The sequence below is a fragment of the Thermobia domestica genome, chromosome 9, assembly GCF_964235325.1.
Source record: "Thermobia domestica chromosome 9, izTheDome1.hap1.1, whole genome shotgun sequence".
NCBI lineage: Eukaryota > Metazoa > Arthropoda > Insecta > Zygentoma > Lepismatidae > Thermobia > Thermobia domestica.
Genome location: NC_137462.1, coordinates 156,477,210 through 156,505,172, shown reverse-complemented (window position 1 = coordinate 156,505,172; position 27,963 = coordinate 156,477,210). Strand labels below are relative to the sequence as shown.

The 27,963-nt window shown below is 34.1% G+C and overlaps 2 protein-coding genes across 4 annotated transcripts in view; one reads left to right on the top strand and one right to left on the bottom strand.

Annotated features, from left to right (window-relative positions):
* Positions 1 to 8,293, top strand: part of Mf (myofilin) — a 58,453-nt gene extending 50,160 nt beyond the window's left edge. For 2 of the 3 annotated variants that reach the window (XM_081772047.1, XM_081772049.1), the window contains exons 4-6: positions 397 to 585; positions 2,474 to 2,713; positions 6,424 to 8,293. In XM_081772047.1, the coding sequence (XP_081628173.1) occupies positions 397 to 585; positions 2,474 to 2,713; positions 6,424 to 6,440 (446 nt within the window). In that variant the 3' untranslated portion in view covers positions 6,441 to 8,293. The remainder of the gene's footprint in view (positions 1 to 396; positions 586 to 2,473; positions 2,714 to 6,423) is intronic. The other variant, XM_081772050.1, reaches the window with a different exon arrangement.
* A 9,755-nt stretch (positions 8,294 to 18,048) lies between these two features.
* Positions 18,049 to 27,963, bottom strand: part of LOC145695124 (serine/threonine-protein phosphatase PP1-beta catalytic subunit) — a 58,908-nt gene continuing 48,993 nt past the window's right edge. The window contains exon 8 of the mRNA XM_081772046.1: positions 18,049 to 27,589. The gene's annotated coding sequence lies outside the window, so the exon portion shown is untranslated. The remainder of the gene's footprint in view (positions 27,590 to 27,963) is intronic.

The following is a 27,963-nucleotide window of genomic DNA, read 5'->3' as shown; positions in this document are numbered from 1 at the left end:
AATCGTAGGAAAATAATTGCATTAGATTAAAAATATGTGTATTTCGTAATTTTATGCGCATGATATTCAAATATATTTTTCTCTTTTACTTTATACAATATCAATCTTTATTATTTTATACATTTAATAATAGAAATTAGTGGATTCAAAAAGCATAGTATGGAATTGAAAGAAATTAAGAAACTTCCAGAAATGTGCCTTTTAAATATTATTTTACGATATGAAAGATATTGAGATCAATTTTATAATTTTCTTTTCCAATTTTTAATAATCTTATATGGAATGAGGATACATACATACCGCATTATTCGTAATAACTAACCTACATACAGATATATAAATGTATCCTAAATTGTTTGGTAGTATAGTTTCTGTATCCCTTATTTCCTTCCCCAGGTATCCCAGCTGAAATAGCAGCCAGCAAGGCGTGGGACGACCATCTAAGGCGTCTTGCTCTTATTGATAGCCTGTATCCTTCAAAATATCCTTACGCAATGCGTCACAATGCTGAACGTCCTAAATCAGAACCCTGGAAGCCCCTGAACCCATCACCCCGCGAAACAGCCGTAGCTTTCAATTATGCTGGTAGGTGATGGAGTTTGAACTTTCTTTTTTATTTGTTGTACCATGAATGACACCCATTTCCGTATCTACCGTATGCACCAACCATATTCAAGTAAATTTCACTTGACTTCTACAAATTTCAAATAATGAAATACTGATTTTAACAACTCGGAATTATACTACAAAATCCGGTGCAAAATGAGAATATATTATTCTCCGTATATATGTATATTTTGAATGTTTAATTAATTCATTTACTTAAGACGTTCTTATCTCCCATCATCATAATTAACTTATACTCTAAAGCTGAGCAAGCTTTTATTGAAAAAAGTAATTTCCTTGTAATTTATAATCAACTATAGATGAATCGACAGTATGTTTAACAATCATCTCCGATCAATGGTTACTTTCATATGCAGCATATAGTACGGCATAAAGTGCTTTTACAGTAATAAGCTACAGCTTTTTTCTTTAACGGTTCGTTTAGGCGAGTGTGCCTTAATTTCAATGATGTAAGATAAAGGTGTCTAAGATAAATAATCATACATTGCATTGAAGGAAGAAACATTGTTCGAAAGTAATATAGAAGAATTTTTGCAAACATATCTTCACTAGAACATATCGTAACAAAATAGTTGTACACTTAGTTTCATCTATGTGAAACAAATATTTACTTCTAGACAATGTAAAATATAACAATAAGTTATACAGCAAACATATTTATAATAATGTTCCTGAAAAGCTGAAAAAACTACTTATTATTATAGCAACTTCAGAATTTCCGTAATTTCAACTTGAGTATTTCTTGCTAAATACCGAATATTTTGACTTCATTTCAATTATGCAAAAGAGGAAACTGTTCTTTGTGTTAGTGGAAATAAAACTTTTGGGACATCAAACCATCAGACTAATCAATATTGAATAAAAGAACTTTTTGAAGAGTTATCTCCATACAGTAACACAGGTAGAATTAGTGATTAGATTAGCAGAAGGAACGTAAGAATTTATACTTCCTCTCTAAGCTGATACTGTTGTGTTCCCAAAAGAGATTATATATTTAAATGGATTAACTGTCTTTTAGTGCTTCCCTTTCTAATATGAATATAATTCGAAATGCATGAAAAAAATCCCTAAACATTTTATTTAGTATTTAGTGAATTTACTAAATAGAAATTATACTTGTAACTGGTAACCGTGTTTTATTCTGTGATCTAACAACGAATTTTGAACAAAGTAAGCAATGTGTTATGAATTTTTTTTCGTAGTAATAAGAAAATGAAATTGCTAGTGAAAGAACACAATACTACAAAGCATTCTAATAATGTAGTAAATATTAATCAAAATGAATATTAATGATGATGGCATAAAATAAGTGTAGAATCGAAATATTTGTCATTATTTATATATTTATCTAGATATACATTATTTTTTTCATATTTTAGTCATTCAAGTATGCAAAATCATTACGTTTAATATGTTGCCATGAATATTTAGTTGAATACTTACTTTTATTCTTTACCAAGAGTAGTTTATTACATAGAATTTAATTCAGATAGATTGTCCATTTTTCATATTATTTTGAACACACTAAACTTTGATTAAATTAATTTTATTTTGAATTAAATATGAAAACTGAACAAAAATACTAATAAATATGTCTATGGTTGCAATATAAAAAGAATTATTGAGATAAATTGTAAGGTTGCATTTAAATTATCAGAATTATTTTGTAAATTATATCTTCATAGAATAAGGAGCTATGATGGAGGCTTGCGAATCACAGATTAAATTCAATTACAATATTAATACTAATTTTCTCTTAAAAACAGTTTATTATATTGAAGTAGAATGTAGCAATTACAATGTTAAAATTAGTTTAAAACTAATTCTTTAGAAATTACTTTTACAGGATTGCCAATATACAATCGGGGAGGATATACAAGACGTCCTCTTTTGGAACTTTTTAAGCCTGTACCAGCACTGCCGTCCACAAGAAATATACGGGATCCGTGGTGGTATGAGTACCCTGAGCTTCGCCCATTTGATTCTCCCTACACATGGATTAAAACTCCTTCTTACCTTAGAGCCAGTTATCTTTCACCTGTCAAGAACACTTACCTCTGGTCTCGACACCCTGGGCGGCCATTTGGTGAGTTTCACCACGACAACTTTTCGTTTGCACTTCGTCATCTTTAACTTTTTAAAAAAAGTGACTGCTTTCAGCGTGTTTTGTTTTGTTGCTGTAAATATTTCACTAGCTTGCCTTAACGTAGCTCCAAAGAAGAGGATAACATGAAGTCTACTTCAGTTTAATATCTATAAGACATGGATTGTAAGTGCAATTTTGTTTCTTTTTTAATTGCTTATTCAGCTTAATATTAAGTTGTTAATCTATGTTAACACACGATAATTAAAAAATGCATGTATTGTTCAGTCATATTCAAAACTTTTGAAATACTTAGGTTACATATCTTTCAACTTGGTGTTTCTCTCGACTGTAAACATGAGAATGTGATTTAAAAGCTTATAATAAGGATTTCAGGGTAACTAAGTAGTGACACCGTTTCTGAATTATGTAAGTGTAACATATATTTCCCCAGAAATTGATATTTTAAACCTTTTGAATATGACTGTACAAGCTTCAAAACTGTAATTTGATACTACACAATTTAAAATGTTTACTAATAATCAATAAAAAGAAACGATAAAATTATCACTTAAATTATCTTACGATTTTGTACGAAGTATTTTATACAATACTTATCGTACTTAGCAGCGAATAACTTCCCCTTGTTTTCCTTTAAGAATAAGTCCAAATATAGAATTCACCTTAAACGCTGATACAGAGCCTTTAATCATTTCAATTTCAGTACGTACTCGCGATTCTGCTCTCTTCTTTGTTCCTTTACGGTTTGGAACAGCATTCCAGCTATATAGTTCCGTAACTGAGTAAATATACTTGGATACAATTCCTCTATTTATCGTTTCATAGTATGAATACTTTTCTCTGCATGCAAATGAACTATAGATATTCCTAGACCCGCGTGCGATTCTACATATAAGCGTTGTTAACTCCGCATATATTTCTTACTAAAATGTCACTTTCTATTTTTTTTAAAAAAAGAAAAGTTTGTAATATATATTTTTCCCTTAAAACTGAATATAGAAAATGGGGTTATCTTATATGCTGGTAAATACAGTACAATCAATTTAAATATAGTCATAACCAATAACAAATATATCTATCTTACTGAAATGTACTGTAACCAGGCAAGTTAGCTACTTATATAGATTGCCACCTACTAATTTGCCCACATATGTAGGTAACCGTGTAAATAAGTCAACTGTTATATATGACTTAGATGCCTTCTGTGTAATAAAGTAATACAAAACAAGTTTCAATATGTTTGTTCAAACTAAGTTAATGCGGAGGAACACTATTCCCTTTCTTTTAGAAAATCAAAATATTCTCTAGTTATTTTCCTTTCTTTCTTTCTTGAGTACATAGAGAAAACAGTAATTGCTGTGATAGTTCTTCCTAGTTTTCTTCAGAACTACTAATTTGGAAATTGAAACTATAAGTAGCCACTAAACGTTTAAATGATTTAGCATCTTAGTTGTGAAATATTGCTCACTATTCGTTTATTCATTACTTCATAAAGCGATAGCTTCATTAATAATAATAATAATAATAATAATAATAATAATAATAATAATAATAATAATAATAATAATAATAATAATAATAATAATAATAATAATAACCATCATCATCATCATCACCATCATCATCTAATTAAAAACATTTCATCATAACTGACATCTAATATAAAAAGAATATATAATTGTCTTACGATTTACTGTTCAGGAAGAAAAGGTTGTAATGCAATGATGAATAAATTTGAAAATATCTTATTTTTCATTTCGAAATTCAACAAATATCCATAAAATGTGGATAATTGGGTAGTGAATACAGATCTTATCACTCTAAGTATTACATCTTCTGTCATAAATGTATCTTTAATTCCTCCAAACAACCATTCAGTGGCAACATCATGACAAATAGGATTACCAGACGTTCTCTTTTACTCGGAGATATCCTCTTATTTCAGGATCTAAAAGTGACCTGGGTGAATTTTCAGAAAATTGTAAATATTTTTGCAATGTTTAATTTCTAAGAAAACACAACACAAGTAGTTGTAAGTGTGAAGGAAAGAAACTTAATATTTTCGTAATCGGTATTGTAAACATTTAATTGTATAAATTATATTTTCTCGCTATACCATTAAGATTTGTCGAGTAATACAGTGGAGCCCAGTTAATTCGAACTTGGATAATTCGAACAGAATTCCATTCCCCTTGAAAACTGTATTGAAAACAATAGTAAAAATCGTGGATAAATCGAACTTTTGAACCTATGTTTTGGATAATTCGAAGTAAATACAGTTGAAAACTTTTAATGTTGGACAGAGAAATACAGTTTTAACGTGTTTTCAGTTATCCAGATGCAGCCACAGGGAAGAGTAATACGAAAGATAAATAGAAAATCTATGTAATGATAAAGGTGAGTCGGGGAAGAAGTAAAGATAGAGAACGTGTGCCAATCTCATCTTGTTTCAGAATTGGTTGAAAATTTAAGATGAATTATTGATAAAGTCAACCAAATGTTATTAATATCGTATTCCACGCAATATATGAAATTCAAGATTTATTGACCGTACAAAAACTCCATGCAATACATGAAATTCAAGATTTATTGACCGTACAAAAACAATCAAATTTAAGCAAATGAGGTTTACGACTTCTTAAAAGTGAGAACAGAATATTCAAATTGTTACAGGTGTTTAATTGTTTGGGCTATTCAATGTATGTTGTAGTGTTGTATAAATATATTTTCCATTGTATACGTAGTTTGAATTATGTGGAGTCAATGTCGTTTGTTGGTTTGCGGTATTCGGTCACGCAAATAATAAGCTGCTTTAAAGGTAAAGTCTACACCATATGAATATATTTTTGATGCACAGTACTTTGGTTTGTTTGTTGTTATATATGTGAAAATGAATGTTGTTGGATAATTCGAATTTTGTATAATTCGAAGTTTTTTCGTGTCCTCTTGGACTTCGAATTAAAAAGAGTCAACTGTATAAGTATTTCTGTAAAATCTGAAAATATCCTCTCTTTAAAAGTCTGTCATATGGTAACATAATACCAATCATCAAAATTTCTTTATTCTCCAATATTAAATTTATTTTAACAATAGTATACTTTAGCAACTAATGTATTTCATACCATCTACCTAAATAATATTGTACAATAAAGTTATATCTCGTTATCAGAAACAAAACAGATTAATACACGAATTTAAAAACAAAACATTTTCATTCGTTCTCTTTTCTCTATTACTTCTGTGTCTCCTAGACACTGCTTTCTAGGGCTTTCTTTTAGTTCAAAAGTCTCTTGTAATCTATTCTCCCCAAGCAAGTCATTATTATATTTAAATTCCAACCTCTTCTCTCACTCTTGAATAGTAAATTAGTTTATTTTAGAAAAAATCGAAATCATCATTTAAAAAATAAAGTTTTTCGACACCACCCGAATATCTTTCACATATAATATCGATACCACAGTCGTGAGTCACTGTAAATTAGCACCACTCTTAAGAGTCTACCTCTATATTGTTCTATTTAGCAACTATTTTGTTCGAGTTATCAAGTTTAATTATTCACAAATATAGCTATAATAAAAAAAATAGTTTTTTTTAAATCATTAGTTTAATTCTAAATCATTTAAATGCATGTACTGAAACATATTGTACAGTAAATCTGACTAAATAAATATATATATTTTTTTCTTTTGCAGCTTTTCACTTCTATTAAATGGGACGTTTGAAGCGGCAGACAGCTCTCTGCAACTCACTTCAACCTCAGCGATTGATAAACTTTAGCTGTCGCATTTCTTTATGTTTTCCCTCGCTCATAGGTATTTTTTTTTTAAATAATAATCAGATGTGAGGTTTCTTAGAAAAATATAACCGAACTGAACACTGGAATGAAAAGTTAAGAAATCTCGCATCTATTATGAGCTTCATACCTTTTTGTCCAAGGATAGAAGCTTCGAAGAACATACTTCCTCAACCTTGTCCATTTGCATTAGGTTCCGAGGAAGTTCGTATTTCCTAAATACCAAAGATCATGCGTTTACTTCCTGAAAAACATAAATGGTGTGTAGCCTTCTTTCTTCCTTCTTAACGCGCACCATTAATTTCTAAAGGTTATCTAGAAAGTGACTTCGATTTTTAAGAAGTTATATTTGACTCTATGCACACAGCTGAAGTAAGAAGTATATTATAGATACATATGGTGTTTTAAACCTAAAGATAATGAATCAAGTCATATAAGTTACGTGTGGACATTTAAATATTTATTTGGATATTTTTATATATTTTATTGCGTGCTGTAGTATTATTTAAAAAAAAAACTTAAGTAAAACCAGATTTTTCAAAATAAAACGACTAAATAAATTAAGAATATGTAGAAAGTCTTCAACTACATGAACATGTTCACTATTGTCAGAAAATAAATAACAAGAAAGGCCGAATTTCTTCCAAATAATCGGAGCAAATACGTTTGCCATGTAGTTACCCTTCTCAATCCTTGCCTGTCAAGTCCTTCTCAATTTTTATCATTTATTTATCTCTGTTTAGCTGCTGCCTCAGTTTTTTTTTCAAATAAGTTAGAGCACTGCTACGTGCGGTATTGAACAACAAAAAATATTTCAATAAATGTTTCAACGTATATAGTTAATTTCTACAATTCCGTTAATTAATATGATGGACACAACACACGATTATAATAAACTTTAAAATTAATTTTATATACTTAAGAATGCTACGGGAAGTAGATCTTTCTTCTTGTTTTATTTACCAGTATGTAACCATTTGGCACTAAGTTTGCATATGAAAGAACATATTGTAATCGTATGCATTCCGTAATACTGTTTTGTGGTGATGAAGAAAGACGTCCACTTAAGCTTCTAAATATTATAAAATACTTATAATATTACCTGCTTTAAAAATTAATTGATTAAAAACTGAGAAATTATATATTTCAAAAAATAAATAATAATAAATTGAAATAAATCTTTTGAGTACTATTTTTGTTCGCAATGCCCATAAGACCATTTACTAAGTTTCTAGTCAAAATAATATATTTCTAAAATGAGCTGATACCATTATATATCAATCCTTTGTTCAGAAACAAAGGGAAAAAAATCATCTAAATAATAATTCTTGAAACACGTCTCGGCTCTTAAAAAGTGTTGTCACTTTCTGGTTACTAGTTTATCTACTTTTACAAGCAGGACCATTGAAACTGCCAATTTTCTCCTAAGATGAATATTTATTTTTTAAATAAATTTAAGACTTAAAGTTGATGAAATATCAAATAATCTTCATTAGATAAAATTTAAAAAACAAATATTTCTCTGTAAAGAAGTGTCTTACTTTATTTATATGTATGAATGTACGTATTTTGTAAATATATATTATGAAAAAAAATATTTATTTGAGTATGAATTATTATTATTATTATTAGTGTGAAGGTTACAATATGAAATGTAATAAAGAGAATGGATGTGCTTAGGTCGGTATAATGTCAGTACGAAGCTCACCTGAACTGTAAATTCTTAAATTTTAAAATGATATATATACAAATAAACTATATTGTTTGAATTGTGTCTTTTTTATTTTATATTTCCTTATTTATTTACTTTTAATTTGAAAATTTTACATGCAACTATTTGACTATCAAATTCAATTAAATCTTAATGCATCGTGATCACATGTATCTATATGTTAAAGGAGAGTACGATAAACATGAACGATAGAATATGCAAAACTGAGCATAGTAATTTAACGTTTAACACACGAGGAAAACGTTCTGCAGTGAGTACGAGTTAATGAACTCAATCAGTTTAGAAGCGATTTTGTGTAAAAATGAACATTTAAACCTCCTTGTATTAGTTATCCAATAACATTCTGATATACCATTGTTAGTTCCAGACAGAAGCTGTTCAGAAATCAGTAATATTCCCTATTGCGAAAAAGATGCATTCATATTTTCATTGTGAAGATTTATTGCGAAAATGATTCATGCCAATTTTGAACAACGTTGGATGAGTTTCATCAATGGTATATATATATATATATATATATATATATATATATATATATATATATATATATATATATATATATATATATATATATATATATATTATCTTTGATTTTTGTGAAGAAAAATCAACTGAAGACGAAAATTAAAAAAAGTAATTGAGGAACTCAACATTATTTTACTAGTTCAATTCAAGGACATCTGTAAGAATTTGGTTTCAAGGAAACTTTCAATTAAGGTTACCTTCTAATATAATTAAGAAAACTTATTTTGAAAATCGAGTTTTAGACAGTTATACATCTTGCTCAAGTATGTCATTCTGGTTAATTGATATTTAAGTACAAAATATAATGGTTAATGGGGAGTATTGATATAATGGGTCAATTTTCGCACAAGATTAATTTCCTCTCGCATGATTCAGTGTGGTCAAGAAATGGACCGTTTTTGTTGTGCAGAAGCAGCGTACACTAGATTTCTGAATGCTGATATCTTTGGTTCTAGGTCAATTCGTGTGGTATCTAGATCATTTCTTCTAATATTAGCAAATGCTGTGCTACGAACAAATGATTCAAGTTATTGTTACCAGATTTCTTCTAATGAATCCGGAAACCCTTTTCCACTTCAATCAGAAAGTATACTGATTTTGCTTTGAAATCTTGTGAAATTTGGGAACGTCTGGTAACCTTACTTTCACAACTAGCATGACAACAGTGTTGTCATCTGTTGATTTGCCTTCAACTCATCAACAAAAGAGTGATATCCGTAATCTTCCTTATCTTTCAAGTTTAAGTTTCTTCACAACAAAGTTTCCGGAACCAAGGTTGCATTGTGTATTCGGCCACACCGCATTTTCCCCCACACTTCATTAATGTTTCGAGCTATTTGTGCGCTTTTGTACCCGAGTCATAATTTGTCGAAGTAGATTTGGCGAAAATAGTGTTTTGACATCCTACATTCTCAGACCTGAAAGTAAATGAAACCATATAGATATTTCCTATTTCGTATATGGCAAATAATAATGACAAATAAGAAACATGAACTTTCACATTTATCATAATAAGGCATACAGACAGCATGCCTGATTGCCACAATCACATGTCAATTTGAAGGTACCCAAAATATTGCATCAATCTTGCAATAACTCGATACATTGAGATAACCTATTAATTATGCAGTATATTACAATAACATATTCTTGGGAAACTTCAGGAAAATGGTCACTTTAATTTTCATCGCGAGGAGTTCCTGGGTTTAGCCACGGGCCGCCACCACTTCAAAGAAACATTTAATTGAAATGAGCACATTTAGTTAGTTTTTAACGTGATAGGTGTAATGGACAATTTACCAAATAACAAAGACAAAAGCCACAGTAATTCAGGGGTATAGAAGCAAAATCAGCTATAAATAAATCCATTTTTCAATTTTGTCAAGAAACGGAAAAAAAAGAGTGACGCCCTTATGTTTCAGAATTGTTGAACAATTTATTTTGTTTATTGGTAGATTTCACTCATCTGCATTAAGTAGTGACCACTAAACAAAAAACTTGTTCAACAATTCTGAAACATAAGGGTGTCTTTTTTTTTTTTTTTTTTTTTTTCATTTCCTAACAAAATTGAAAAATGGATTTAGCAGGTTTTATATATATAGCAGGATATATATGTCAGTTATGCTCCATGGGGATGCAATACAGAAATTATAGGTAAGAGCTTAAATATATTTTTAGGATGTTGAATCCAATTCACAGAAAGTTATTCATATCTCTTACCGTCTTTCTCCTATTGGAGTCCAACACTAAAATCGGAAATGGTTGTTCTTTAACTTCCGGTTAGAATATAATGATAAATTCGGTGATAGAATTAACTCTTTGAACGTTGAATCAACTTAAAAATATAATATCTTACTATCGCTTACTGCTGTTTATTCTATCAGAATTCAATAATTAAATTAGAAGTGGAAGATACCTCATTCTTTCGATTTCAATAGAAGAAAAACAGTCGTGGAGACGGAATCTACTCTTAAAAGACTGAATCATTATCGAAGACCACTTCCCAATTTCCTCTATCGTTTCTGCTCCTCGGCGGTCAATATTGAAACAGGAAATAGTATATTTAGCACTCCCGGTATCAATATAGAGATTACAGCGCAGCAATATAGAGATTACAGATCCTTATCTCGCTTAATCTATATATACAAAACGTTTCACGCTATATATTACCTTTCTATTGGAATAAATTTCGAATCTGGAAATCAAAATAAATTTCTACTACTTCAGGTTTCAGTAGGGAAAAACGGCGAATATTGAATGTTTTTGGAATTCTGAATCCAATTCAATAACTTTCTCGATGTACCTTACCGCTTCTGCTCTATGGAAGTGATTCCTAATCTGTCTTGGCTAAAGGCAGCACAAGACTGCATGCATAGGCACAGAGAGCACCGACCTTCATAAGTCAGTGTGCCAAGAGACATCGTTTTATGTACAGTACATCAGGACCTATGCTGACCACATCCGTTACCACGATTTCATCATGAACAGCACGTTAGAACAACGAGTGAAAGTGAAATTCAGTAAGAAACAGCAAATCCGCCACAGAGACACATGACATGATTCGGCAAGTGTACGGGATGCTGCAATGAGTAGTTCGCCGAATGTCCTCCCTCAGATGTCTTAAAACCTGGCAGTAAAACTCACTATTAACGGTCTGGTCCCTGGGACGTGATGTTCAATGCCTCGCCTTTTTCAGTCGTAGAAATAATGAAGACTCTTTCACTATGAAGACTGTTACTTTGTCTCAGGGTCGTAACCGTACACCCAAGTTTCGTCACCAATAATGATCTTCGACATGAAGGACGGATCATCCAGAACACCCTGACGGAAGTTATTGACAGGCTTCGACGCGGTGTTCCTTCTGCTCCTGGGTCAGCAGCCTAAGGACGAACTTGGTAGCAACAGGGCACATGTTCAAATCACACATGAGAATTGCCTGCACTGTCCGTATGAGGATTGTTTGTGTGCCCATATAGCAGCAATGTTGTGGATTGTTCGACGATCCTCATCCACAAGTTGTCGAATGGTTTCGACATTTTTGGACGTTGTGCTCGTTGAAGGTCGTCTAGATCTCTCGCCGTCTTCTAGTTATGTTCTTCCGCTCTTGAATCATGCGTGCCACTCAGAATACTCGAATGACTGCGATGCTGCAATGAATCTTTCTTCGCAGAATGCTCTCCCTTAGATGCCTTAAAACCTCGCAGAACTCGCTATTGACAGTTTGGCCCCTGGGGACGATTTGTCGAATCACGTCAAGCGTCTCTGTGGTAGATTTGTCAATTTTCACACAGAATTTCACGTTCGATTGTTGTTCTCACTTGCTATCCATGATGAAATCGAACATATGTTAACGCTCGTGGCCAGAATAGCACTAGCTGCACAGGGTGGTCTCTTGACACACTAACTTATGAAGGTCGGTGCTCTTTCTCTCCCTCTCTCTATATATGATACACGTATTTTTAGTTAAGCTTATGATCAAGAATTTATATTAGCCGCCTATGGCCTACTGAAGCTAAATTGGTAGTGGCACTTTGCACTAAAGATAAGAATTTACGTACTCATTATTCGTGAGCCCGTAAGTGGTATGCAGTAGTGATCAACCCCTGGATAATGACTTTTACCTCTGCCTTCATGAATATGTCATCAGCAGCCGACAAACGCGCTGTTTTCTGACTTAGACGGTAGTGAGGACAGTTCATACAGTAACACGGCAGTATTTTCTCACAAAGAAAAGAAAAAAAATCCAAAAAGATTGTTCACTGATGAATGAAATTCGGAACATGTTAATTGAAAAGTTTTTGCGGTGTTCTAAAGGGATATTACATATTTAAACTAATATATACACTGAGAATATACTATATAAAAACTAAGAATTAAGGTTAGGAATCCCGTGTATACAAGGACTAGGAATTTTAATGACCTCATTGTACATAAATTCACATTAACATCTCAATTACTAATTCCTTGATATAAGATAATCTCGGTGGTAATTGTTTTATATACGAGGGGCATTCAATAAGTAAAGAGACATTGCTATAGCTCAATAAAGATTTATTTCAATCTTTCAAAACTAAGGCTATTTTTCAATATAATCCCCCTTTACAGTTATGCATTTGTCCCATCTTTCTTGCAGCTTCCTAATTCCCTTGGCGAAGAAATCTTTCGATTTACCCCGAAGCCACCTTTGCACCGCTGCCTTAACTTCCTCATTGCTAGCAAATCTTTTTCCACGTAGGGCGTCTTTGAGTGGTCCAAACAGGTAAAAATCAGATGGGTCGAGGTCTGGGCTGTAGGCAGGATGAGGTAAGACCTCCCAACCCAATTCTTGAAGCTTATCTCGGGTCAGCTGGGCTGTATGAGGGCGGGCGTTATCGTGCTGAAGAATGACTCCTTTTGACAAGAGTCCACGGCGTTTGCTCCTGATAGCTGGTTTAACTTTTGTTCTAGCATCTCAGAATAGTATAGGCTATTGATAGTTCGCTGATCTTCAAGGAAATCGCAATAGATTGGACCCTGTGAGTCCCAAAAGATGGTCAGCAGCACTTTACCAGCGGAAGGTTGAACCTTGAATTTTTTGCTAACTGGAGAGCTAGTGTGTTTCCACTCCATACTCTGCCTTTTGGTCTCAGGGTCGTAGTGATGGATCCAGGCCTCGTCGCAAGTCACTATTCTTTCAAAAAAAGCGTCTCCTTCAATCAAACTTCGTTGCGTTAAGGCTTGACAAATGGAAAGCCTTGATTCTTTATGAGCGTCAGTAAGCTGTCTGGGAAACCATCTGGCACACGTTTTTCTGTACTTTAAAATGTTCCTAATGACATTGTGAACAGTTCCAACACTTACTTGAACTTCTTCAGCTATCATTTCAACAGTAATTCTTCTGTTATCACGAATAAGTCCGTCAATCCTCGATTCCAACGAAGAACCAGAAACTTCCGCTGGAGTCCACATCGGGGTTCATCACCTACACTTGTTCGGCCACTTTTAAACCGATCAACCCACTTGTACACATTCGCACGGTTCATACAACTGTTACCGTACTGTCTCTACATTCGAGAAAAAATTTCACTTGGTTTTACACCTTCTGCGACTAAAAACCTAATGACTGAGCGCTGTTCTTCTAAGGTACAATCTTCTCGAGGACTTGCCATGATGAATTGATATTTTTGAAGTTATGTTGACATAAAATTACGAAACAGCAGATCAGAGCATATCCCAAGGTTGCCAGCTAACACCCCTGAAACAAAAAAATTGATTAGTGTTAAAAATATAGACTTTGTCTCTTTACTTATTGAATGATCCTCGTATATATATATATATATATATATATATATATATATATATATATATATAGGCCTATATAGTGTTAGGAAGTCAAATCCTTAACAGCTCAAATATAATATAAAAAAGATCCAATTTATTGGGCTCAAATTTAGAGGAGAATGAGAAATGTAATTTTCCCAGCAAAGAAACTTCCTTTAAAAAAGAAGGCTGTATTAATTTAATTGTGTTGTATTATGGATGTAATCTATGTTCTCTCAAATAATATATATATATGTATTTTGAATTTGCTATTACAGCTGAATCCCACCCCCTTTCACACACACAAAATAGCAATATTGCTGGGGGGAGGCAAATTACGTGTATTACGAAATGTATCTGCCTATAGTTCATAACTAAGCCTTGGACTTTTATGTAATTACAAATTTTAATTTGTTGTATGTAGCTGTACAAGAATGCAGATGTATATCGTGTGTTGCGAGGGACAGTCTCCAAGGTAATGACGGCCTGCAAAACTCACGGCGAAACAACAACTGCCAAGGGAAATAGTGTTTGGAATAAAACACTCAATGACAGGTCCCACTGAATAGTAAACCGAATAGTCACTCGAACCTTGTGCGACTGTGGCGAAAGTGACGGAACTCAAGTACACTTCCCACAGCCTGTCTACAACCACAGTTTCCCACGAATTATATGACATATGGGTTGGATTGCACGGGTGAAACCGCTAATAATCGACTATGATACTTTAGCACGACGTCAATTGTGCCACAAACACCCAATATGGATCGCTAACGACTGAAAACGTATGATATGTTTGAATGAGTTATCGTTTATCCTATTTCAAATAAAAGGTCGTGTTTGTGTGTGGTGGACGCCCAAAGAGGTGTTCCTGCCCAACCTTGTAACATACTGATGGCTCTGTGATTTTGAGGGCCGTAATATCTTGGTTTTCAGTGGGTTCTGTGCTGACTCTTACTGATCGCTTTATTACCTGTGATTATATCGCCATTCTAGGCGATAGTGTTCATCCTATGATCCAGATTTGCGAATAAATAACGCCATATTCCAGTATGATAATGCGCCCATTCACACAACTGCAGCTGTTGCGGCGTAGTTTGGGGAACATCGGGATGGAGTTGGACACCTTCCTGGTCCTTCCTATCAGCGGACCTGAACATAATTGAATACCCTTAGTTTGTTTGAGAAACACGAATCCGGCTGGTTTCTACATCCATCCTCTCATGGAACTGAGTGATTCATTGCCTGTGGAATATTACATTTACTACCATTCACAACTTCCACTACCATTCACTATTTTATTCCACGTTATATCAGAGATTGCAACGATAAATGTATGCATTTGATGATTTTAGTTGTGGGGACACAGTGGCTCAATGACAGAGCGCTTACCTCTGGTGCATGCTGCCTAATAAGTTTGTGGTGGACAGCATCGTGTTCGTGAGTTTTATCAGAATACTCAATATTTTTATTCCACGAATTCTTCCATCATCATTCACTTACCTTAGCATCCATCTCCCATAGCCTAAAGGGTATAATCGTGGGATGTTGGATTTCATTTTTCATCTTGTTGGTGGTGTATACTAATATAAAGGTAACCAAGCAAGTTCTGTCGCTTTTTGTAGTCTGTATTCAATTGAGGACAGTTTTTTTCAAAACTCGATTGAGCAAATTTTGAGAAACGCAGGTATATATGGCATAGGTATACTTTTAATGCTACCAATCGAGCTGTGAAATCAGAACTGACAGATATGGAAATGTGCCATGTGTATAGAATACTAAATCATGAGTGTTTTGTCAGAACTCGATAGAGGTTATGTACAATAATAACAAAAATGCAATTCCTGTTTTAAAAAATGTTTTGTGCTCTATCAAGTTTTGAAAAAACGCTCCTTAATTGGCCCTCACACCGTGAGTTGAATGCGAATGGAGATAAGGCGAAGGTCAGTTGTTGGTGTGGGTATATCCAACATACTACCTGGTTGTGGCAGTTCAGTTACACCGTGAACGTGCGTAAGGACAGAGTAAACATGGGACCTCCACAGAGCGTCATAAGGACGTGTATGCTGTAGGAGTTCAGGCTGGAGTCAAACGCCGCTGCAGCGGGTCGAAAATATGCTAGGTCTTTGGTGAGGGTATCGTGACTACGGGGGCAGTGCAGCGGTGGTTTAACCAGATTAAGGACGGTGACGAAGCACTCGAAGATTCAACACGTACCAGACCAACATATGTACAAAATGAAGATCTTCAGGCACCAATTGAGGCGAACAGTGGCCAGACATGTGAGGAACTGTGACTATAATTCAGTGAAAGTGGAGAAACCATTCGGCAGCACCTCCATCAACTTGGGAAGCACTATAAGTTGGGTCGATGGTTCCCACATGATTTGACTCCGGGCCACAAGGCAACGCGAGCACACATCTGTTTCTTTGCTGTCTAGTCTGAGAAAGGAGCCATTTATGGACAGGGTGTTAACATGTGATGATAAGTGGGTCCTGTACGAAGCTCCACGGCGCCATCATCATTGCTTAGCATCCCATGAACCGGTTCCAAATTAGCCGAAACCAACACTGTACCAGAAGGTCCTCCTGTAAGTTTGGTGGACTGCTCGCGGCATCAGGAACTGCTACCAGCTGTCAGAGCATCAATTGTAACTGTGTACTGCCAGCAGTTGAGCCATGTTCAAGAAAAACTCAACTCTGGAGCCAGCACTTCTGAAGCGCAAAGGGATCCTCCTGTTACAGAACAACGTTAAGCCCCACATGATTAGGATGACCCAGGAAACCATTCTACGCATTGGATGGGAAACTACTACATCCGCCATACTCCGGACATTGCACCGTCCGATTATCACCTGTTCCATTCCTTGGACAATCACCTTAGAGGACGCCAGTTCAAATCCCTAGTAGAGGTGAAAAATGCAATTAATGCCTTCTTCGCTTCACGGCCCATTAATTTCTACCGCGATGGAATCCATGGCCTTCCATAACGTTCGCAGAAGGTCGTCGATGCTGATGGAGACTTTCTGACCCTTCAGGTACGTCTTAAATGACATATCGATGTTCAAAGGTGGTACGTGAAAAAGCGAAAGAAATTTCTTGTTACCTTTATAGTACTTAACTTACATTTGTACATTTCAGTTTTGTTTTGTGTTTTTTATAGTATTAACCCTATTTATTGTAGTTTGAGACAATACTTTCGTAGCGTATATGTAGTTAACCTAAGTATCACGATTACTTTAATTAATAACTTATTGTTCGCGCCTTTGGAGTGAAGACCGGGGTTCGATTCCTGGCAGAAACTCATGTGGTTCAATCCTAAGTTAAGCTGTAAATCACGTCTCAAATAGCCTTGCTGCTGAAAGGGATGCTAAGCTCGAAATCAAGTCAAATTACTAATTAACTTATAACATTTAATCTTAATCTACTTTTTATAGTAAAATCATAGTGAAGCTCAGATCTCAATAGCATAACAACTGTAATACATCTAACTTCATACGTATGGCTTATGTATCTATATGAGGCAAAGCAGCATAAAATCGAAAATATGGAAATTTTCTAGACATTCACTAGTTACCCAACTGTGTATGTGTGGGGAGGGGGGTTGTCTTCTATTGATTTTATAACAGAAATCATTTTTTAAAATTGCTTTGCGACATTTTCATTAAATCCGCACCCTACCCAACCATATTCAATGGCTCGTAACTCAGTCATATCACTAAAATCGTAATCTAATTATTTCTCAAAAACTGTGTGTGACAGAAAGAAACAAATTTCACCACAATAATTAGGTGCACAGGTATCATAATAACCCAATCAAATTTCTCAGGAAAGAAAAAAAATGAAAATTTGTAACGCACTGAATTAAAATCTTAAAATTTCAATTCATTACATAAAAAAAGGCCCTGAATTTAGTTTCAGCATTAGTATTTCTTAATAGTCAGCAGCTAACTACATGTAAACGCACAACTGATTTTAACCTCACTTTATTGAGCATACCAAAAATATAGACATACAAATTAGTAACTTACATACAGATTTTCATGTGGTATGATACATTATCATCTCCTTATTGCTGTCCAAAAGGAGCATGATGCAATGGATACTATATACAAGTATGCGTGAGTGTGTGTGTGTGTGTCTGGTGTGATATTACAGAAAAAGTGTTCACATATAAAAACACAATTAGCTAGTGTACAAATTGATCACAGGATATCGACACAAGCTTCAGACAGCAGCCTCTGCCTCCCAATAGGTAGATAGAAAGTTTATACAGTAAAGTCCTAAAAGATGGATCACAGAGCAGGAATATTGATTTTCTACACTTACAGTATTAAGTAATTTAGGAAGAATACATTCATGTTAACCTACAAAAATGTATAAATTCTGATTCAGCTTTTCCTGTACCGACAGTTTTCATCCATTCATTACGATAACTTTTGTTTCATTTGAAAAATAAAAATAAAAATAAATAAAGTAAAAATGATCATCTACAAAATTCAGAACAGCACTCGCAGACTTGTGACCTACAATACCTACATCTGTCCGCATTTATTAAGAAGAAAGACGTTCATGCTTTCTATTATAATAAAATAAAATAAAGTGATAACAGGGGCATTTAAAGTTAACAAAAATTAAATTTTAAAAAATCCTCTTAAGACGAAATCGACACTTTCTATACCTATAAGAAAACGTATAAGTAACGAAAAAGTGATCGCATCAAATACGAGGATCATGTTAGAATTTGTGTATTTAAATGTGTACAGATATATGCCCGATGTACATTCAAATCGTCTTACAACTGATCGATCAGAACGTAATGCACCCATAAGTCGGCAAGTGCTATGTATTCACAAATGTAAGTACTTCCGTAAGAAACACTAGTTACTGAGATCATAAATAGAAAAGGAAGCGTTAAGCACGCCTTGAACTACACAGAACGACAGTCATGGACATCTTTTAAACGATCCAGACAATCTGCAATTTATTATTTCACAATCCGAAAGAAAAATATCTTACATTTACAAGAAAATACTAATTAAGGCCATTTTCCATTTCTTAAAAAGTTATAATAAATTGACTTGAATAATCACTTTCATTTTTTTTTTCGCTTTTAAAACAAAGGTTTATACTTTCCTAGTTGTAATATGATATCCAAAAGACTAAAAATACATTTATCTTGAAGTGGTCAGAATATTTCAATTCTACAACTTTCAATACAAAATCGAGTATTATGCACTTTCTTTAACAGTAAGAGGGCCATTATTTCTAACTAATCTCATTATGCTCTTAAAATATTATTTACTATTGAGTAAATCCAAATCAAACTATTTATAAGGGTTTATTTGCAGAATATTTTAGTATATAATTTCTAAACCTGTATTGACAGATATACTTACTGTCTAAATTTGTTTTTCGACATAAGAAGGTACATGCTCGAATCCTGTACAGATTAATTATTATGACTGAGAATTTCTGAGGGATTTCCTACTTCATCAAGGAGATATAGGAATGTTCTTTTCTACCTTTTCCCTATACCCTAACTGTAAAATTTCGTCCTTCAGATAATCGATAATTAAAATGTAAAATATGAACTTTATTTCAATGGTGATAATTTACGTATAAAGTGAATATTTAAATCACGCTCGAATAAGCTGCTATAATTTTAGTCAAAATGTTGGAAATTAATTAGTAGATGGAATGCAGCAATGAATCTCTTTCACCTTATTCATCTGCCATTATAACTGACATTGCAAGGTTAATACAATTTGCTCTTTCCTACTTTACTTTCGATATGCTAATAATTAAATCGAGCAATTCTTCATTTATCAAAGTGCTGATGGAGAATTGATCACAAAATACATATTGAAAAAATATCTGATATGTAAAGTCACTTACTCAGATCTTTGTTTCTTCAAAAATAAGAAATAGTATATTTTAGCAATGTATACACTTAATGATTTTGTACATTTAAAGAAAAGATTTCTAAATACTTTGTACTTAACATTAAAAAGATATTGTCACAAAGAACCTCCTACTTCTATACGCGATGACATCTATCTTAAAGTGCTGAGGTAACACTTCTATCACGAATATTGTTTAGTAGTAGTTAAAAATTTCTGCAGTAATATTAAAAATTCCAGAACATGTAAGTATACTCAAAGTAAACTTCTATTCCTATAAACACAATCCATGCATTCCCTCAGGAGATATAATATTATGCTATTAGTTTAATTTCTTAATTATAATAGTAAAGTACTTAAAATCTCGATACTTAAGATTTTATGATCCAGCCTTCTCAGCACAAAATCAAGTGAATTGAAAATCTTATATGCAGGCAATATATCTGTATTCAGAAAACTACTAAGGTATAAAATTACCAGTTAGTATTTGCAACTCACACACTTTCTTAAAAATAATATATGTATTTGACAGAATTTGAACGTGGTCCCATTCAGTTTTATAATACTGTCCTGAAGGATTTTTATTGATGCAGATCTTAAAAGCATGATGCATATGACTATTTTTCTTTAATCTTCAACAACTTTCCACAACGTAAAATAAAAAGAAGTCATTATCTAAAAATTTTAGTAACTATTGTTTAGAATTTTACAGTTCAATAAGATGTCAACGAAAGAATTCGACAAATAACAGACACGAAATCGAAGAAAACACTGCATATTCTTTAGCCATTTGATTTGGTGTTCAAGGACTGTACATACTCAAATATTAACTTATGCGTCTAAGTTTCACTAAACTGGATTTCTGATTAAAGGATAAGAATCTGAACTTCTGATTGGAGATTAGGTAAAATTCATTACTCAGCAACAAAAGTTCATGTATATAGATTAAGTTTATATTTAGTTCGTTCAATAATGATTGGCACTCCCCCTATAACTGGTGCCAAGTAGCAGTTTGAAATGATTGTTGATGTATGCATTAAGACAGACTAGTACTATCAAACCCCACTAAATGGTTTTGTTTCTTTCCGTAGGTAACACATTGTAGCAGCAGTTGTTTCAAATTGCCAGGACGTTGGTGGACAGCGAAAAGACAGCATGGAAGCAGACACACATGGGCAACGTTGGATAGTGTGGTTTCTATGGAGGGAAGGAGTGAATACTTTAGACATCCACAACATATTATTAGCCATATGTGGGGACACAGCACCAAGTCGCAGATCCATGTTTCGTTGGGTCCCGAATTCAAAGAAGGCCAAGACAATGCTGCAAAAAACAAAAGCACTGGGCGTCCTGCAACTGCACGCAGACCAAGCAATGCCGCGCGAGTGAATGATTTGATAATGGAGCACAGGAAAATCACGTTTGACGAACTAGAGAAAGAAACAGGTCTATTACGGGGTTCCCTCTACACTATCATTCGGGGGGATTTGAAGCTGCACAAGGTGTGTGAACAATGGGTGCCTCATGACCTCACCGTTGCACAAACAAAAGTATGTGGAGTTAGTGCAACAGGGCAGTGAAAATCCGACCGAGTTCTTAGAGCGTCTGGTTATCGTCAACGAAACTTGGTTCCTCTACGAGACTCCAGAAAAGGAACGCCAGTCCAAGGAATGGAGGCATACTGGAAGCCCTCGTCCGAAGAAAGCACAGATGGGACTATTCGTGCGGAAACAAATGGCGACCGTTTTTTGGGATCAGGAAGGGATACTGATGGTGGAATGGCTCCATCCCAATACGTCCATCGACAGTGAGAGCTACTGCAGTTCACTGCATAGACTCCTCCGACGCATCCAACAACGCCGACAAGGAAAAGGGGACCGTAGCGTTCCCCTCCAACACGACAATGCATGACCGCATGTCAGTCGCCAAACAATTGCCACAGTGCATGAACTAGGGTTTAGTGTACTGCCGCATCCTCCATGTTCGCCGGATCTGACTCCTAGCGACTATGCTTTATTCAACACAAATGAGAGGGCATGAGAGGTAAAAAGTTCAACACAAAAGATGAAATCCACTCATTTGTCCACCAGTGGCAGAGAGATACCCCAAAGAATGGTTTGCTACACAAATAAGGAAGCTTTGAGAACGGTGGCAAAGGTGCATAGACATTGCCGGGGAATGCCTCTAAAGTAAACTGTAATCGTTTGTTCAATAAAAGGTTCCTGTGAAATCAAATTAATTGTAGTGTCAATCATTTCTGAACGCCCCAAGTATACGCAATATATGTACTATTGAAGATAGGCTGAACATTGCGTGCAAACGGTGTAAGATGTCTATCAAACGAGGAATTGGAAAACTGTTGAGAATCAACAGAGAAACAGCGAAGAGACAATAGAGGTTCTAAAGTTTTGCCAAGAGTGTTAGGATTGATTTTGCTTCACTTTCTTGTGCAATACCCACGTTATGAAAGGACATAATATTTACTAGGCCCCAATCCATTGGGACTTGAATGTAGAGCCCTTGGAGGATGCCACTGTGAAAGATCCCTTCACACAGAAAATCTCTTTTTTTCCACCACACTATCTAGCCTACAACACAGCTGGAATACAGGACCACGCCAGTCTTAGCGCGAAACAGTATAAGAGAAATATATTTCAAATTTGTGCAGGAGGATTAATACCTAGCCAATTATTTCGTGTAGTCGTAAGAAATAGAAAATACTTTTGTACAACAATTTTTATGTAAAGGTTTGCGTTACTCCTCTGAGGCTAACTTGTACTCACTAATTAATTAGTATTACTTTATATTGCAGTGACAGTATATTGCAAACACGGTTTGTATAAAAATTTAAATTTTTCCATAAGGGTTTCGATGGAAGTCACCAAGTAAATCTGCACATTTATGCTTTAAGAAAAATGTTTCCCAGATCTTTGGTAAGATTTTTATATAATATAAATAAAATTTGAATTTAAGTACAATGCGTAATGACCAGAGACCGATGACTTTACTTCTATAGTTAGTGAAATTAGTCAGTGGCTTATATGTACAGACAATTTCTGACAATGTTCACTTTTGTACTTTAAAAATTGGTTTCAGTATCAAAAATATCATTTCCAGTCAACATCTGTTATCACAATAGCTTCAAATAATATTGAATTGTTTACTCAATTTAGTCTTTCAGTACTCACGAAAGAAAAATAATATTCAAAATATGTTTTTATCGAGTTCGAAATAAATATAAAACTGTTAAATCTGAGAGGTTCTTAATGGTTTGCCTGATTCCATCCGTTAACAAACCTTATTCGTAGATACTGTGACTCATATTCTTCAAAACACCTAGAAGACGGAAGTAATGATGCGTTCCATGTAAAACAGTTTTAAAATATGCGTTCTCTTGATTTTATTACTATACAGTACGCAAAACGCAAAATTATAAGAAATAAACAGTGTTGTAATTTCGTTTCATTTGCCTCCTATACACAAAAAAACACCAAATTCATTTAACATTTCTAGAAGCGCAATTCGTAAATTGCTTTTCCACCCGCCTAACGTGAAGGCAATTCGTTAATTAAGCGACTCGATCGAACAGAGATAAACAGTCACCTCAACAAATATTTCAATTCCGGCTACTTTAGAAGCGAAAAAAATTGATAATTAACTGGAAAAACAACAGTTTTCAGTTGCTTCACAGAAGGCAGGGCAATTCACTATGATGAACACCTCCCTCCATCCGCTTTTATAACAATGATAATCTACAAGCAGAGTGAACCTTAAAAAGTATAATCTGCCACAGCTATCAAATAATATTAGTTTCCTCTTTACTACGGAAACGAAAATTCTTACTTTCATATATCAAATTCTATCTTTAATAGAACAATCATTTTTAAGAAGGCATCACAGTACATTAATTTATTGATTTCAAATAGAGAGGAACGTTGCTACTGTAACAGTGCTCTCAAGGAGCCATTGTATTGCAGCTAATCACCAAAGGGGAATTCAAATTTTCAGCAAGAAATCCTATAGAATATATATATTTCAAATGATTCAATTATGCAATTTAAAAACAGCTGACGCAAAATAACAATGAAGAACGATGAATGAATTGGTGATGTAAGAATGGGGAAATTCAGACACGGCGTTGTCCACAAACAAGCTCATACGACTTTTTCTTTTCTTCTTGTGTGTATGTTTAACTCCCACGCTTCATCTCCAGCGCTAAGGAGACGCTAATAATACGAATGAAAAGTAAAATAACGAAAGTGGGAGTAAATGGGAGAGTCCCGAGGAAACCCCCACACACGATCTGTCCAGCACAAAGCCCACTTGACGTGGGCTGGGATCGAACTAGGGCCCCGTAAGATTCTTCATATCACGTGGAGAGCGTCCTACCACCACTAAGCTCCCACGTCCTTCTTACAAGGGACGTATGCGAATCGTGACAGCTAGATATTTATGAAAATTGGTACCCTGACTAATTGTGGATCGCTAATCATCGTGGTGATACTTACTCAGTGCGGAAATGCCTTATTTACCCGCTACGTATAATACGTATACCACGCAGTGACCGGGTGAGGCTGTGCGAGTTGTACCCTAAAAACGCCGGAAAAAGGCAGAAAACGAAAAATGTGTACAGTTTTCTTGTTGTACATTTGTTCGTTTCTCTGTACGGGCCTTATAATTTCTCAGCTTTAGAGCCTCGTATCTCCCTTATTTGACAACATTGATAACTCGCCGCTTGCTTATTTTCTTTCACGTTTTATGTCAATTGTTATAATGCCATAAAATTACATACGTTCTATTTGAACAATTATAAGTTTGTGTTGGGATGGCAACACTGCTTGTGTGACACTACTGACGTGTTCTTGGTCATGTGTTCCCCTGCCATAGGTATCAGGTTACTTTGCACACATTTTTCGTTTTCTGCCTTTTTCCGGCGTTTTTAGGGTACAACTCGGCACAGCCTCACCCGGTCACTGCGTGGTATATGTATTATACGTAGCGGGTAAACAAGGCATTTCCGCACCGAATGACTATCACCACGATGATTAGCGATCCACAATTAATCAGGGTACCAATTTTCATAAATATCTAGCTGTCATGATTCGCATACGTCCCTTGTTAGAAAAATTTCGATAATATTTTGTAAATGAAGTTTGGCATAGAACTACAACATATGATAGAATGCTTTATTTTCCCGTGAAAATTGGTAGACTCAATGGAAAACAGCCACAAATCGGTGAAAATATTTTATCTCAATCGGTGATTCCTACTAATTTGCATTAATTTTCATCATCTTTTTATCATGATTCCAAAACAAAGGAGCGATTTGGAAGAAGCTATACCACACATTGTGGAACTATATATATATATATATATATATATATATATATATATATATATATATATACGGTATATATATTCCTTTTTATACTAAGTTGGCCTTGTTTTGTTATTACATGTGAGCTGTGCAGTTCGGGTAAGAGGAATGGCGGCCGACTTCTTCAATACGAGAAACAGAGGAGGTCAATAAACTTGTGCAATTGAAAAATATTTAAAACGTTATCTTCGGGCAACCGTTATAATTACTGCAATAGATGCTCCAGATATTCATCCGAAGAGACAAAACATGGTGGAATACTTAAGTATTGAGAATGATGGCGGATATATATATAGAATCCTTTGTGTACTAGGATAATGTGTTTCATCAATTCTCCAATTGTTTCCATATTTAACAACCAATCTGTAGTTTCAGAAATTTGTTTTGAAAACAAAGAAATAAAATACATGCGAATAGCTACTTCAATGCTTCTGCTAGAACAACTGTATTTCTGTGAAAAACAATTTTGAGCTTGTGCCTCATTGCAACTACTTTTCTCTCTTCTTTCTTGAGCTGTTTGAAAAAAATATGAGTTCACTAGAACGCCTTCTTGCCACGAATGCTCTATAAAACTCAATACATTTAATATGTTACAAAAAATCACTAATTATAATAAAAATAATGCTAGGTAGAAAGAACTGCATAATGAAATATTATCTACAGATAAATTTGTTAAGTTTCTTTTTAATTTAGAAAAAATATCCAGTTGTGCACACTATGAATTACCTATTTTAATTAGTTTTTCTTCGTTTTGTACTCATTCTATGCTTTACAACAGTCAAGAGTCACATGAAATAAAACAATATACTGATTAAGGGATAGATATTTTTCAGAAGTAAAGAATCATAAAAATATAATTAACATACATTGGAGTACATTATGAAATCTACCTGTCCAACGCATATACACATTCCTCGTCATTTATACACATATACAAGCATTGTGCATCACACAATCGATCAATCATACTGATAGGAACAATTATTTTTTTTAAACAGAAGAAGAATATGACAGGAGACCAACAGCACACACTAATGAAATCTTCTGTAGTTTCAATGTCACTATTTTTAGTATGCGTACACAATATATAAACATGAGTTACAATACAAAGGTTACGAAAGTCACAACGGATGCGCACTTTCCGAAGTACAAATGCATGAAAGAATAACAAAACTTACTGTTCCTTCTCCAGGCATATAAAAACATCATCTGCCACAATTATTTAAAATTTTGGTCTCTATAGAGAAATATAGACACGATTTTTTCAATTTCTCTGGAAATTCATTTATCTTCATATCAGCAGAAAATCTTCACAATTCAACAGTGAGGAAACTTTTTAAGTTGAATTATAACTTTACATCTGTTAGAAACGTTCTCACCTTACTAACATACATGTTAGAAGAAAAAAAGAGCATATGTACAGCTCTCCCAATAATGAATTAGCCATGCACTACATATAATAAATTAACCTAACTTCTCAATATCATGGTGTATGTCAATTAAAATATACATTAAATATATGCAAACAAGCTGAAACAAGCTGTCACAAAGTACCCAGTGTTCTGGGAAGAGTACATGCGAATTGACACTACAAGCTTCATATTTCTTTGGCTACGTCCTGTTTCTTCATTTTTAACACTTTGCTTTAATGATACTTGCTTTTGCATGAGTTAACTAAAGTGACTAGTGCAAAAGTTATATTTTACATTACTATTTAAGTACCAAAAACACAATTACGTATCCAATCTACAAAAAAAATTCCACTGAGATTACTGCCAATAAACAAAAAATCAAGGTGTAGTGGTTATTCATATTCTGCAACACATATAAAGCATACAGAGAATCATTTTGCAACAACCTAACCTAAATCGTTAAGAATTCAATGCATGTTACATTTACACGTGAAAGCATTGTTTTAAACTCGCAAATCAAGAACAGTCATTGTATATTAACGGACTTGTATGATGCTAGAAACAATAAAACACCTATTACGAAAAACAAAGGTTTGTGCTCCTCTCTTCCCAGGTACTGAGAGCTCTTTATCATTTCATTCATATTTTTCTCTGGTCCACGATATCTTTCCTCAATATAGTATGACAGTCTTTGTATTTTCTGGCACAGATTAAAAAATATATATATATTTATACGAACAACTCTTGCCACACTCATGAAGCCTTTCGGAGTGGTTTCTCATAATGAAAAAAAAGTTGAATACTGATTTACAATAATACCTGTAAAAGAAAAAAAATGAGAAATTAACTGTGTGCTGCAAAGAAATATAACTATGGAGCGAAGTACAAGGTAATCAGAAAAGTTCTTGTTGTTCTAGAACGGTCATAAAGAGCAACACAGTGGATGGTACGTACCTATAGGTTTCAAAGTAATATCCAAAAGTATCCAACACCTTTTACCAACGTTCCTGCAGCTGCACAATATCCTGGTGATAAAACTCGGAGGTTGTGGATGCAAAGAAGTCTGCGAGTGCGTTCCGTAGACCTCCCATTTGTGAAGGATCTCCCACGGATGTTGTCGAGAGAATGAAACAGGGTAATCTGTTGACGCAAGGTCCATGGTGCATGGTACAATGCCTCCCAGGCAAGTTGCT